At 49.6% G+C, this 13,061-nt stretch overlaps 1 protein-coding gene across 5 annotated transcripts in view; it reads right to left on the bottom strand.

The window, feature by feature from the left end:
* Positions 1-13,061, bottom strand: part of Cdh26 (cadherin 26) — a 52,222-nt gene that overhangs the window by 8,813 nt on the left and 30,348 nt on the right. For 2 of the 5 annotated variants that reach the window (XM_076930351.1, XM_076930352.1), the window contains exons 9-14: positions 12,618-12,760; positions 10,204-10,449; positions 8,804-9,019; positions 8,158-8,288; positions 5,905-5,982; positions 116-169 (exon numbers count right to left, since the gene is read on the bottom strand). In XM_076930351.1, coding sequence (XP_076786466.1) covers positions 116-169; positions 5,905-5,982; positions 8,158-8,288; positions 8,804-9,019; positions 10,204-10,449; positions 12,618-12,760 — 868 coding nt within the window. Of the gene's footprint in view, positions 1-115; positions 170-5,245; positions 5,358-5,904; positions 5,983-8,157; positions 8,289-8,803; positions 9,020-10,203; positions 10,450-12,617; positions 12,761-13,061 lie in introns of all 5 variants that reach the window. The other 3 variants (XR_013109073.1, XR_013109074.1, XR_013109075.1) reach the window with 3 other exon arrangements.

The following is a 13,061-nucleotide window of genomic DNA, read 5'->3' as shown; positions in this document are numbered from 1 at the left end:
AGATGGTGTGCTGGGTATTGACTGTATTTTGAATTTACTGTTTCTCCCCTTCCGAACCACTTATTTTAGTGGCTTTGAACAGGCAGTGCCTATGGTACCATGCATGTCTACTTACCGGGGTAGAGGAGAAGTTTTTCACTCTTCTTGGTTCAAAGAACATGCCACAACCCTTAAATTAAAGAAAAAAGAAGAAGAAATTTTGTTGATTTTATATAAATCAGAGGCAGAGGTAAATGCATGGCTAGGAATCCTTGAGATGATTCTGCTCTTTGTTGCTGAAAAAGAGAATATTGAAGAGAGCAGTGTAGATACTCATAGCAGAGCTCACATATGGGGACACTCACAGCAGAGAGTCCACACACGGGGACACTCACAGCAGAGAGCTCACACACGGGGACACTCACAGCAGAGAGCTCACACACGGGGACACTCACAGCAGAGAGCTCACACACGGGGACACTCACAGCAGAGAGCTCACACACGGGGACACTCACAGCAGAGAGCTCACACACGGGGACACTCACAGCAGAGAGTCCACACACGGGGACACTCACAGCAGAGAGTCCACCCACGGGGACACTCACAGCAGAGAGCTCATGCATGGAGACACTCACAACAGAGAGTTCACACATGGGGACACTCACAGCAGAGAGCCCACACACGGGGACACTCACAGCAGAGAGTCCACACACGGGGACACTCAGAGCAGAGAGCCCACACACGGGGACACTCACAGCAGAGAGCCCACACACGGGGACACTCACAGCAGAGAGTCCACACACGGGGACACTCACAGCAGAGAGTCCACACACGGGGACACTCACAGCAGAGAGCCCACACACGGGGACACTCACAACAGAGGGTCCACACACGGGGACACTCACAGCAGAGAGTCCACACACGGGGACACTCACAGCAGAGAGCCCACACACGGGGACACTCACAACAGAGAGTCCACACACGGGGACACTCACAGCAGAGAGCTCACACATGGGGACACTCACAGCAGAGAGTCCACACACAGGGACACTCACAGCAGAGAGTCCACACACGGGGACACTCACAGCAGAGAGTCCACACACGGGGACACTCACAGCAGAGTCCACACATGGGGACACTCACAGCAGAGAGCACACACATGGGGACACTCACAGACAGCAGAGAGTCCACACACAGGGACACTCACAGCAGAGAGCTCACATATGGGGACACTCACAGCAGAGAACCTGCACACGGGGACACTCACAGCAGAGAGTCCACACACGGGGACACTCACAGCAGAGAGTCCACCCACGGGGACACTCACAGCAGAGAGCTCATGCATGGAGACACTCACAACAGAGAGTTCACACATGGGGACACTCACAGCAGAGAGTCCATACACAGGGACACTCACAGCAGAGAGTCCACACACGGGGACAGTCACAGCAGAGAGTCCACACACGGGGACACTCACAGCAGAGAGCCCACACACAGGGACACTCACAGCAGAGAGCTCACACACGGGGACACTCACAGCAGAGAGCTCACACACGGGGACACTCACAGCAGAGAGCTCATACATGGGGACACTCACAGACAGCAGAGAGTCCACACACAGGGACACTCACAGCAGAGAGCTCACACATGGGGACACTCACAGCAGAGAGCTCACACATGGGGACACTCACAGCAGAGAGCTCACACATGGGGACACTCACAACAGAGAGTCCACACACGGGGACACTCACAGCAGAGAGTCCACACACGGGGACACTCACAGCAGAGAGTCCACCCACGGGGACACTCACAGCAGAGAGCTCATGCATGGAGACACTCACAACAGAGAGTTCACACATGGGGACACTCACAGCAGATAATCTGTACACATGGGGACACTCACAGCAGAGAGTCCATACACAGGGACACTCACAGCAGAGAGTCCACACACGGGGACAGTCACAGCAGAGAGTCCACACACGGGGACACTCACAGCAGAGAGCCCACACACGGGGACACTCACAACAGAGAGTCCACACACGGGGACACTCACAGCAGAGAGCTCACACATGGGGACACTCACAGCAGAGAGTCCACACACAGGGACACTCACAGCAGAGAGCTCACACACGGGGACACTCACAGCAGAGAGCTCACACACGGGGACACTCACAGCAGAGAGCTCATACATGGGGACACTCACAGACAGCAGAGAGTCCACACACAGGGACACTCACAGCAGAGAGCTCACACATGGGGACACTCACAGCAGAGAGTCCACACACGGGGACACTCACAGCAGAGTCCACACATGGGGACACTCACAGCAGAGAGTCCACACACGGGGACACTCACAGCAGAGAGTCCACACACGGGGACACTCACAGCAGAGAGTCCACACACAGGGACACTCACAGCAGAGAGCTCACACATGGGGACACTCACAGCAGAGGGCCTGCACAAAGGGTGACACCTTATGTGGAATGTAGGATTGATTGCTAGAATGCTTTTAGTCTTAGAGACTGAGCTCTGGTGCCCTCAGATGGACACAAGAAAATGCTTCTGTCTGTGGAAGGGCTGAGATGTGTTATGTGTAGTAAGAGCTATCAAAGGAGTTGCATGTATATGGGGTGGGGGTTATCACCGTAAGTGGGACCCTCCTGCCTCTGCCTTCCCAGCACTGGGATTACAAGAGGCCAACACGCTTATTTGTTTTATGTGGGTTCTGAAGCTTGACCTCAGGTCCTCGTGTACAGCAAACAGTTGACCAACTGAGGTCCCCCAGCCCTCACACAACAGCCACCAACACAAGTTAGAACAGTAAGAAAGATGTCGGAATACACAGCTTTCAGAAGCTTCTCCCCCTCTTAGATTCTTATTGTGTAGGTGTTTGTTATAAATGCATTATGGGGTCTTCTTGAAGGGCCGTCTCCCTCAAAGGGACTATCTACCTGTCACTGATGAGGTGACTGCAGCTAGGAGCAACCTTCTGTAACTCCCCAGCGTCTCCAGAGCAGAGGGCACTTGGTCTGTCCATGGCAGGATCACATCAAGGCCCTGGGAGAAACACTGGTTTCTTCTGGGTGATTATTTCCACTTGGCAGGGAGCCAGGCAACCCCTGTGGTTCTGCAGGCCTCTCCTGCTCAGACCCTCAGAAGCAAGTACTGCTGGGAAGGGAGAGGAATGGGGAAAGATCTTCCTCCACAGGCTTCTGAGATGTCTGCTGGCATGAGACATGGAGTCCAGAGCTCCTGTGACTGACTCAGGTCCCTAGTGTGAGACGCTGGCAAGTGGAATGGTTCAGATTTAAGAGACCTGATAGCAGGCCATGTTTGTATAATATCTCTGTGGTGTTTTGAGTGAACATGGCCCCCACTGGCTCACAGGGAGTGGCACTATTAGGAAGTGTGGCCTTGTTGGGGCAGGAAATGTGTCACAGGCCTTTGAAGTCTCACATGCTCAAGCCAGGCTCAGTGTGTCTCTCCTCCTCCTGCCTGTTGATGATATAGAACACTCAGCTACTTGTCCAGCACCATGTCTGCCTGCATGCCAGCATGCTTCCTGTCAGGTTGACAATAGACTAAACCTCTGATCTGTAAGCCAGCTCCAGTGAAATGTTTTCCCTTATAAAACGGTCATGGTTATAGTTCCTCTTCACAGCAATAAAATCCGAGTTAAAACAACCTCTTTATTTTAATTTAGACTTGCCAATCAGTAATAAAGCAAGTTTTCAAAGAAGATCAAGCTGGTGGCCTGGACAAATACCTCAGTTTGCAAAACGCCTGCTGCACAAGCCTGAGGACCTGAGTTCAGTCCCTGCAGCCACAGTAAGTTAAAAGCTGGGAGTAGTGGCATCTGTCTACACTCCCAGCCCCCAGGTGGTGGAGACCAGAGGATCCTGAGGCTTGCTCTCCAGCCAATTGAGCCTAATCAGTAAGGCCCAAGTCCCAGGGAGACCCCAGGACTCAAAAATAACAAACAAATAATAGCAACCATATGTAAGAGATGGCGCCTAAAGAACTCCTGAGTCTGACCTCTGGTCTCTAAGCACATGATACAAATGTACATATGTGCACCCTCAAGCACACAGGCATGTATCACACACAAACACACACACACTCACACGCACAGAGACACATACATACACAAGCCCACAAATACATGCACAAATAGGCACACACATACACATATGCACACACATACACACACATGCACACACATACACACACATGCACACACATACACACACATGTACACACATACACACACATGTACACACATACACACACATGTACACACATACACACACATGTACACACATACACACACAGACATAGACACATACATACACATGTACACACATACACACACATGCACACACATGCACACACATGCACACACATGCACATACACACATACACACAGACATAGACACATACATACACAAGCACACACATGCACAAATAGGCACACACATACACACACACACATGCACACACATACACACACATGCACACACATATACACATGCACACACATGTACACACATACACACACATGTACACACATACACACACATGCACACACATGCACATACACACATACACACACAGACATAGACACATACATACACAAGCACACACATGCACAAATAGGCACACACATACACACACACACATGCACACACATATACACATGCACACACATGTACACACATACACACACATGTACACACACACACATGCACACACATACACACACATGCACACACATATACACATGCACACATACACACACATGTACACACATACACACACGTGCACAACACATGCACATACACACATACACACACACACCAGAAAGGAAATGCATCTAGCAGATAAAGCTGAACAATGGCTTGGAGATGTTGCCTTCTTTGCAGCAGAGTCTAAAGCACTGAACTAGCAATAGATCTTAAGTCGCTCCTTAGCTCTGAGAAAGTGTGAACAGAAGAACTCTAAATGCTACCATGAATGTGCTTATTTCATGCAGGACCCCAGGAAGAAAACCCAGATTGGCCAAAATGCCTCGGTTTTCTCCCCTGTAGAGTGAGGACACCCCTGGAGGGTGTTTGACTGAAAACGTCTTCCAGAGATTCCGTGTTTGGGATGCTTGGCTCCCTGCCAGTGCTGCTGTCTGACTGAAGAGGGTGTGGCTCCTTTAGGAAGGAGCTGGTCAGGAGGAAGTGTGTCATTGAGGGTGGGCTTTAAGAGATTACACTCTCACCCCACTTCCATTTCCTCCTCTGCTTCCTGTGTGCCATCAGGATGTTCTCTCTCGGCTCCTGCCTCTGCTGCTCGCTGCCATGTTTCTCTGTGACAGACTCGCCTTCTGGAACCTGAAGCCAGAGTGAGCCCTTCCTCTGTCAGTTGCTTTTGCTCATGGTGTTTTATCACAGAAAAGCAACTAATAGGCACGATTCCCTCCCCTGTTCTAGTGTGAACTCAATGAGACTGGGCGTGCCCAGCACAAATGAGTCACACCTCAGTAATGCCCTGGGCTCCAGAAACTTCCAAACTAGAGAAGGAAAAAGAAAGCAATGCCAGCCAATACATCGTGGTTGTATTATGAACACAAGGCAGACCTCCCCAGCTAGCATGCCTGGTGCCTGATGAACAGAGTAAGCAGAGACCTTGGCCATGCCGTTTATTTGAAAGCTTAGGCTCAATTTTTGGCTTCCAAAATGGGGTCAGCTACTGCTTAGAGAAAGGAATGCTGGTGGGCAAGTTTGTAAATAGCCCTAAACTACACTGAACTGCACAGGGAGAAAAATCTTCCCTCTCCAGGTCCTTGTCCAGAAGCCTCATCACATGTGGGGCTGGGAAGCTACCAGGGTGTTTCTCCTGAATAATTAAAACCAGACGGAGGCTACAGAGATGTGTTACCTCCACCCCAGGCTTGGCACTGGCCACATCTCTGTTGAAGGACAGAGTGGGCATCTGGTCTTCCCCAGATGGCTGCATCTGTAAAAACCAGAGAAAGAAATATGATGGCGGTCAGAGTCATAAAAATCAGCAAGCAACCTGGGGGCTTTGAGAGTTTATGTTCCCACTTCCACATCCCCCTGTGCTTCCTCTGTGCCATCAACCTAACCTATCACAGCAATGTCATCAGGGAGGAGACATTTGCCCCGCACCCCAGATGGTGCATTTGCAAGAGGAGATGTTTTACCATAGATTGTTATTTGCAGTAGCTGGTGGGGAGGCTGAACTTCCTACGGTGCAGAGTTCTATGTTAATCCTATCAGGAGACCCCAGATCTCAAAAGTCACCCTCTCTTAAGGTATCTGCAATGACCCTCAGATTTCTTCCTATCCTCACTCAGCAGAAATCATCCCCAAGGGATTCCAGCATTGATGGGTGCCTCCGTGGGGCCCACTAGCCTCCTCAAAGGCAGGGCAGACATCCACATGGTTCCAGGGATCATCCTAGCAGCTGAATGTGACAAGGTGGGTAGATGGCATCTTAGATGGAGTCGTCCTCAAAGAACAGAATATCCCTGGTGTAGCGACTGTCTTGGCTGGCATGGTCACATGAGATGGCCAGACAATAGGCATGAACATGTTGGAATGAGGTCAGCTGCCAGCACAGGCTGCATGCTTGTCAGTTTGTGATATGACTTTGATTTAATTAACTGCAAAATCCATTAGACTACAGGGGAGTGGAAACACTGACATCGTTTTATACACAAAAGCCCAGGGCCAGTAAGATAACCTAAGTGATGCTCACCAACGTGGAATAGAAACTCAGGTTGACTGGCTCTCGACTCTCGTGGAATCGACAGGGAGGGAGGCAGGCATGGCAGGTGGAGGTGGGTCACTGGGGTGGGCTCTTGAGGGTCACAGTATGACTCCGGGTCTGGCCTGAGCTCTTGTACAGTAATGGAAGGCATTCTAGATGCTCTTTCCCCCTGGCCCCACTCCTCCTAGTCCCCAATCCCTTCCTTACTTCGATGGCTTATATCTCCTGAACCATGAGTCAAGGAAAAGAAACAAACAAACAACAGCTTGTCTTTGATATCCACAAAGAGAAAGTATATGCCTAGTGGCCAGAAAAGGCAGAATTTCATTTTGACATTTTTGCTGTTTCTTAGATCAGCCATCTTAGATCAGCCACTTCTAGTTTCAGGGGAAGACAGGCGGGGTGTTCAAAACACAATCCTGGCCCATCTGACCCATCCCAAAGTAGCTACAAGGACGAGCCAAGGCTCTCCACTCTTGCAGCAGCAGGTGGGAAGATCCAGCCATCGCTGGTCCTGAATTCATGCAGGTTGAGCTGTGTCCGGTGGTTTCTTAGGCATTGTCCTCTGATCTGTTATCTAGGGAGCTGACTCCATCGCTCCAGGCCACAGAAGAGAATGTGAGCTTGGGTAACGCATGGCTGGCTCAGCTACATGAAGCTGGGAAGATGTGAGTCAGAAACTGTCTTGTTCCTGCAAAGCCAGGGAGATCGATTCTCACCCTCTGTGTTGCAGGAGGATGGGGCGGAGGTTCAGTCTCAGGATGACTGACCGTGACAGAAAAGCCAACTCAGACCCCTTACTAGGGAGCAACGCAATGCCACCCAGAGAACCTCAACCTGACAGAATCATTTTCTCCTAAGCTTGGTTTCTCAAGCTAGCACTGGAGACACTAGGCCAGATAATTCTGTGTTGGGTGATATTTGACTATAGCCCTGAACTCAGCCCACTAGAAACCCACAGCATCTCCTAATTTCAGCGATCAAATGTGCCTCTGGGCATTGCTAAGTGTCCCCCCAGGGGCGAAACTGAGTGTGGTTGAGAAACACTGATAGAAAACACAAATGCATCTGCCTGTGCTTTGCAGTTTTGGAAGACTGCTTTCCTGTGCATCACTCAAACGTGAATTAAGAGTAACGAAATGAGAGTCTAGAGAGATGGCTCTGCGGTTACCAGTTCTCAGCACTCTCAAGGCAGCTCATGATCTTTACAATTCACAAGTCCAGTTGCAGGGAATCTGATACCCTCTCTGGCCTCTAAAGGTATTGCACATGCCTGGCGGACAGACATACATACAAGCACTCACACATACACCTAAAGCGAGTAACTCTAGGAAGGCTCAGCTCTACGGATCCGTGCCATCACACCGCTGTCATGCCACGTTGCTCAGCAGTTGCTACCTGGGCTGGAAGGGCTTTGCTTTCCTCATTATACACAGTCAGTGTCTGGTGGCCACTGTCACTTGGGATGAAGCGTCTAAGCCTCTTGGGTCCAAACACGCAGGGGCACCGCAGCAGGCAAAGGAAAGCAACTATGATAGAACAGAAAGAACTGTGCAAGCTCAGCTCCTCAGGAGGCTTCAAGGGCCAAGCTCTGTTCACGGCCACTCAACTGCTACCTGACAGGGTCTGGTTCCATCTAAACCATCTCAGGACTTCGTGGCTTAATAGTATGTGGGGGGCTCAGACAGATGCCAACACTTTTATTGAATTCACTGCTTGGTATTTACTGGCCAAGAATATGCTATTGTTTCTTGGGTTATCCAGTGCCCTTATTAACCTTAGCCATGCCCAGGCACCTAGACACCTGTGTGCCTCTGTAACCATGGTTACTGCAAACATATGCTCACCTTTGGACGGTGTTCCTCTGTGGATTCTATTGTTTACATACCTGTCTGCGCATGGAAACTGAATTTCGGTTAATTAGAGTGTCTGGCAACCTCTGACCTGAACAAGTCTGGAGTTCATCTTTTTCTCCCACTCAGGCAGAGCATGTCTTGTTGTCCAACGGCCAGCGAAAGGGGCTGAGCTCCCAGGAAGCACTTACCTGACAGAGCCATAAGTGCTGCACAGACTGGGGACAGGGCCCACCACAGGAGCCCTGTGTCTGAATGCTTCTCACATTCAGATCCACCGGGGCAGGAGCAAATCTTCACGTGGACTGTCTGCTTCTGGGCAAGGCCCTGTCTGTCTCCTATGAAGAGTGGCACCAAGTAATCCCCGGGCGGGAGGCTTCTTAGCATTATAAGTTCAGCAGAGAGGCCTGCAAAAGCAGAAAGACATGAGTAGGCTCACTGGCCTCTGTGCATCTCCTTGCTACTGTCCAGGGCTGCAGCTCTCAAAGTGGAACAAGACAGAAACTCAGAAAGCAAGGAGCAGGTAGGAAAGGAAAGAGGCCCCTTGTCCAAGGATCTGGGTAGCCTTTCCTCTTGGACACCTATTGATACATTCAGAATTGCCTTCGGTGAGGACAGCGTGTATTTTCCTAACCACACCTCAAATGAGGATGCCAGATAAACTGTGCTAACCTGGGCCAAAATGATCCACAGCCCTGAGCTTTTAGCATCCCTTATTCCTGAATATAAGCAACACTCCTCATGAGCCTATGTTACAATTTTATCGACAGAAGAAATGTCCATAATCTTTAAACCTTACTGTAAATTATACTATCTAAACAATCTTAGAAAAGTTCCAGGATCTGACCTACACTATCACAGGGTGCTACCCATATCTGCCTATACACACAGGATCTTTTCAGTACCCACATGACCCAACTCAGACAGACCCACAGGATCCTACCTAGAGCCATGGTATTCTGCCCATACACACAGGATCCTGCTTCTTCCCAGAGGACCCAACCTACACCTACAGGATTCTGCCTACACCCACAGGACCCAACCTATACCTACAGGATTCTGCCTACACCCACAGGATCCTACCTTTGACTCATCCATGCTCCTGTAAGACCCCTCATCTTGTCAAGGTGGGCAGGATAAAGCCCTCCTTTTGGCCTGTCAGTCTCTCTAGCTTGGATAAATAGACATTTCTTTACATCTTCCCCACAAAAAGTCACGTGGTGACATGCTCTAGGACTCAAAGGACTCTATTCACATTGTTAATCTATGGCTGCTGCTCACTACAAGGACAAGGACCCAGAAGAAAATTAGGAGAGAGAACAGACAGACACCTGAGTGTGCAGTCATCTTCCTCCATGGTGTCAAGAAAGCCGGGAGTGACAGCAGGCATGTAATACTCCATCAAGGCCAGCCCAGCCCAGCCCTTGTGCCCAGAGTCCTTTCTGGAACTTGGTAAGTAAGCCGGGCTGGCCTCCCACAAAACAGTCTAATCTTTAGGTTCTCCAAGTGTCACCTGAGACTGTATGACCCACTGCCCGTACCCTAAATCCCACCTTGTTCCAGTCCAAGTTAGCCCCAAACCCGTACAAACCTTCCCCCTGCTTTGTCCTCAGCATCCAAATCTCTTTCACATCTCCCTGGGCAGTGTCCAAATCAAAAGTAAAGGGGCCAGCATAGGGGTCCAGGTCTGCATCCTCAGCTTCTAACAGCAGGGGTCTGCTCTCAGACGACTCACAAACCTCCAAGTGTCGGGAATGGGGCTGGAGAGTTGGGGCATTGTCGTTGACATCAGACAGGAAAAGCATCAGAGTCCCTGTGCCAGTCAGAGGGGGGAGGCCTTGGAGAGGACAGAACCCAGGCAATAGAGAAGGTTAGGATATTAAAGAGAGAAGGCCAACATGAACTTACAGAACAGCAGCATCAGTAGCTCCCCAAGTATGCCTGTGGCAGTCCACAGCCTCTCTCTGAGGTGTGGCTCTGCTTGGTAGACATCTCTAGTGCAAGCACACACGCACGCGTGAGCGCACACAGGCACACACACACACACACACACACACACACGCACACACATGGGAGTATTGGGCAGCACAAATTGTTCCTGATGGGTTTTAAAAGACAAGGTGGGATGTAGGATCACATGTTCTGTCGGTCAGTCATGGTACCTGCTGCAGCGGGCTGGGAAGGAAGTGAGCACCTGTAAAGGGGGAGCATGGGGAATCTCCAGGGAAGATGAGGTCTGCTCTGGCCTGCTGGGGGCATTGCCATGATGACAATGACGACAGACTACACCATTTTATAAAGTGCACTGGGAAAAGCTGGGAAAAGAAGAGGGCTGGGTTGTTAAAACCACACGTGAATCTACTAGGTGGCTGGCTGGTCAGGCATTAACAGCTTGCAGGTCATGGAGGACGAATCGTTTCTCATGATCAGCAGCTGGTAAAAACAGGGACAGAAACGCAGGACTCTGGCCCCAGGTGGAGACATGGCAATCAGTGAGACTGTCTGTTGATCACAGCCATCCACTAAAGGTTTTCTGGTGAAGAGCAAAGACCTGACCAAGACTGGGAAGGGAAATGCCCCTGGGAGAAGGTCCTGGTTTAGAGACTGTAGAAGAATATAAGGTGTTGGGCCCCATTTTGGCCCTGGTTTGGGCCTTGAGGACAAACGAGCCTGGCTCGAGTTTGAGTCCTGTCTTAGTCACTTCTGTCCCGGAGTGACTCAACAGGACCTGTTTGGCCCCGCCTCTGCTCAGCTGTTGCTGATGTGGAGCTTTGCCGTTGGCCCTGTCAGTCACCCCATACCCTCTGTCACCCTTCCCTGCTCCCTGTCATCTCACCCCACCAAAACTCCTCCTCCCTATGCTCCAAGTTTATATAAACAAGAGGTTATTACATTAAAGTTGAGTTCCTGCTTCGACAAGACTCCCAGCCCGGTGTGGTGTTTTTCTTTGGGCCAATGACACTCACCATCCTGCTCAGCTCTGGAGTGACCTGGCACTGCCAGGACCACTCTCTCCTCTCACCTGGACCTGTTGGCTTTAAGGAGCCGACAATGAGGCCTGACTAACAATGAAAGTGGTGGTCTCTGGCCACTGGCCATGCTCCTCACCCTGTAACTTGCTTTCCTCCTCAGTGGATGGCCACTGTCCACTCTCATTCCTTCAGGTGCTCACTTTCCTCTATAATAAACTCACTTGTCTCTGCACTCCAGGATATCATCTCTGAATTCTTCTAATGGACTGGAGAGCCGAAGGGAGGGCAGAATAGGATCATGGCGACAAATTTATGATCATTTAGAAATTACCATTGGTAATTAAAAATAGGTCATGGGAATCGTGAAACGATCCACGACAGAATCATGGACCCTTGAGTGCCAGTTGGCCGGCTTACCTTCCTGAACATCAGCTAGCATCACCCTTCGCTAACATTCTACCAGATAATTATGCAAATAGTCTGGGCAGGTCCACGGTGCTTGGGCTTTCATCCACAGACTTCTTTAAGTACGATTCTTAATGTTACTTGAAAATGTTCACACATGCAGCTTTATATTTGGATGCATTTAACTTCAGCCTTGTGGGAATATTGAGAAATGTGCTAAGACATGTTTTTAAAATCACTCGTCCTGGTTTATGACAAATGTGTTCCACTCAGTCACATTTGCTGGCGCTTACGAGCCATCCCAGGTACAGGAAACTGCTAAATATTTATCACACATCGTTGGGCTTGACAAAGAGCTACTGCATTATCTTACGGGCAGATGAGACGGGTAGGCGTGATTGCAGACTCTTCCCTGGCTTAATTGTCTCTGCTGAGTGAACACTGCCCCTCTTTCAGCAGTATCTGTCCCTGGTTTGCCATTACCAGAGTTATTATCAAAAATAATCTCTAGCAAAGAGGCAAAGTGAAACCATGTTTATTTTATACTTTCCTCAGTGATGCTAAAAATGGCCTCCCTCGGGAGGCTGGGGCCAGCACTGTTCATTCCCAGCCTCGCCTCAGCACTCACCATTGTCAACTGCATGGACGACGATTGTATAGAAGCTGTCATTCACATGAGGGGACTCCCGGTCTATTTGCCTCTTGGTGGTGACCACTCCTGATTTCTCATCCACAGTCACCCAATTTGCTGGATCATGAACCAGTTTGTATCTTGTAGAAAGAACACACACACATAAAAAAAAACAAAAAAAAAACAAAAAACAAAAAAAAAAAAAAACAAAAAAAACCAAAAAAAAACCTAGAACGTTTTACCACAAAACCAATCATAGGCATGGTGGTGCATGCTTGTCACCCCAGCACTAGGGATATTCAGTCAAGTGACCATGAGTTCAAGACCATCTTCAGCTACAAAGAGGATTCAAGACCTTGCCTCAAAAAAATATTTTTAATAACAAATCAAAATATATTATAGAACTTCTGTGGTGGTTTGAATAAGAATGGCTCCTGTAGG

Source organism: Arvicanthis niloticus, chromosome 2, assembly GCF_011762505.2.
Source record: "Arvicanthis niloticus isolate mArvNil1 chromosome 2, mArvNil1.pat.X, whole genome shotgun sequence".
NCBI lineage: Eukaryota > Metazoa > Chordata > Mammalia > Rodentia > Muridae > Arvicanthis > Arvicanthis niloticus.
Note: the sequence above shows the minus strand (reverse complement) of the source record. Positions and strands in the feature narration are given on the sequence as shown.